The 2,533-nt window shown below is 31.7% G+C and overlaps 1 protein-coding gene across 3 annotated transcripts in view; it reads left to right on the top strand.

Annotated features, from left to right (window-relative positions):
* The window catches only part of LOC106462718 (aryl hydrocarbon receptor nuclear translocator-like), a 75,907-nt gene that overhangs the window by 62,923 nt on the left and 10,451 nt on the right, over positions 1–2,533 (top strand). For all 3 annotated transcript variants that reach the window (XM_022390042.1, XM_022390043.1, XM_022390044.1), the window contains one exon: positions 435–541. In XM_022390042.1, coding sequence (XP_022245750.1) covers positions 435–541 — 107 coding nt within the window. The remainder of the gene's footprint in view (positions 1–434; positions 542–2,533) is intronic.

Below are 2,533 nucleotides of genomic sequence, written 5' to 3' on the forward strand. Positions count from 1 at the left end.
ATGTACTGTTGTTGGATTTGTTAGTGTCAATTTTGTTCGTGAGTGTAGTATGTACAATGGCTTACAACTGCACTGATATGCCACTACAGTAACATATGGAAATTATTTTCTTAAAGCAGGATAAACTTTCTGTAGGACACATTTGTTATGCTCTTTTATAAATCATCAAATTTATACCTTCATAAAGTGTGTGGGTCATTTGTCAGTTCTCAAAGATTTCAGTTAAAAGACTGATACACAGCGTTAAGGTTAGTGAGTAATTTATCTTTGTCAGAAGAGCTTTCCAAAACATTTTCACCCAAGGTTTTATGAGAGATACTATGAGTATATGCTTGATTTCATAACCAATATTAAATAAAATTTTCTATTAGTGATCATTAATTTCAAATTATGGGTGAAATAATATTTGTATGTGAATTTTTTTTTTTTTTCAGAATCTCTACAATAACGGGTCACTTGCCACAAGAAGTTCTAGGATATTCTGCTTACAAGTACATCATGCCTGAAGACATTCCTGTGGCTTTGTTTAAGCACAATTTAAGTAAGTTTATTTCATGGCTAGTCCTATTTCAATAAGAAAAGGTAAAAGTTTAATTTCTGTGCCCTTTTTTAACCTATAGTTAGCATGCTGAATATAAAGTAGAAGTATCTTTTTACTAAAATGCTGGACAGGTACATTGCTAATTGATTGCCTTTTGTTTGTGTATCGCTTTATTCATGTTGAGAAGGTATATTACGTGATACTTGATAACTGATTTTCTTAAATAATAGTCATCAAGAAGTTCTCAATTATTATACAAGAGTTACTATACTTACCTTTAGAAGTTTTTGTTTTGGATGAGGAAGTTATCATGAAGCATTTTGTCAGTAGTAGAGGTTCACAGTTTCTCTTATCACTCTGGTGTCTTCAAATAGCAGAGAACAGGTTACAATTTTATACGTACTTCTGAGCCAAATAGTGGTTCTCAGTTTTAATTGCAGTTCTTATTTTTACAATTAATGGAGAGCAGGTTGTAGTTATAAGAATACTTCTCAGCCAGATAATGATTTTCAGTTTTCTTGTCACTCCAGTGTTTTACAGCAGGCTTTAATTATGTACAAATTTCAGAGCCAAATAGTGATTCTTAGTTTCAGTTATCATTCTAGTATTTTTGAGTAAAGGATAGCTTGCAGTAGCTATATACAGTTTCTGGACCAAAGAGTGATTCCCAGTTTTTCTTGTCACTCTGGTATTTTTGAGCAGTGAAGAACAGGTTGTAGTTATGTACCAATATCAGAGAGCTTTTTAGAAAGACTTTGAAACCAAATAGTGAGTCTCAGTTTTTCCTGTTACTGTGTTGTTTTTTGCTAATAAAGAACAGGTTGTATTTGTGTACCAACATCTGATCCAAAATAGTGATTCTCAGGTTTTCTTGTCATATCAATATTTTTGAGTAGTGAAGAGCAGGCTGAAGTTGTATATAGACTTTTGAGCCAAATAGTGATTTTCAGTTTTTCTTGAAATTCCAGTGTTTTTGACTACTGGAGGATGGGCTGTAGTTGTGTCTCAGAGAGACAAATATTGATTCTCAAATTTTCTTTTCACACTAGTGTTTTCAAATATTAGTGAATAAGCAGTAGCTGTGAACATATTTATGAGATAAATAGTTATTGTAAGTTTTGTTGTCACTCTAATATTTTTTAATAGTTGAACACAGGTTGTAGTTGTATACAAAATTCTGATTCACAGTTTTTCTTCTCATTCTAGAGTTTTCAAGTAGTGCAGAACATGTTCTAGTTGTAAACATACTTCTGAGCCAAGTGGTGTTCCTCATTTTCTCTTGTCACTATATTGTTTCCTGAGTAATGAAGAACAGATTGTGTATGAACATCTTAGTCCAAATAGTGGTTCTCAGTTTTTTGTCATTCTTATGTTTTAAAGTAGTGGAGAATAGGCTGTAAATGTGTAATGACTTCTGAACCAAATATTAAGTTTTCTTTTTGTTATACCTTGTAATACCTTGGAGTTGTGGAGAGCACATTGTAGTTGTATACCAGATTTTTATGTTATTACTAGACCACCTGTGACCCATTGGGTCACCCACTATTCAGAGGTTATGAAGAATTCAAGCTAATTTCAATCCATTCGTGTTATTCATAATTCAAGAAAAGATATTTGATTGTTGATTGGGAGTAAAAGGAAAGACCATTTCATTTTTCAAAAAAGTTAAGTTAGAGTTTTCAGGTATTGTGATGAACAAACCTTATTCATAGTTGATTCAAAACACTTGAAAATAAGAAATAACAGATAATAGTAATGTTATTCATGGTTTATTAGAACATAATTGCTATCAAAAAACCAAAAAAAGCTATTTCAGAAAAACATTTCATACTTTCTTGCTCGAATTACTGCAAGAAACAGCAAAAACTTGATAACTGATACACTACGAAATTCACCAAATGAAAATTTTTGTCACTGTCTCACAGCAAATGATTTTTTGACTGAGCAAATTTTTCATTTCCTTACCTACCATAACCAAGGGACATTATTGAG

The sequence above is a fragment of the Limulus polyphemus genome, unplaced genomic scaffold (genome assembly GCF_000517525.1).
Source record: "Limulus polyphemus unplaced genomic scaffold, Limulus_polyphemus-2.1.2 Scaffold1232, whole genome shotgun sequence".
Lineage (NCBI taxonomy): Eukaryota > Metazoa > Arthropoda > Merostomata > Xiphosura > Limulidae > Limulus > Limulus polyphemus.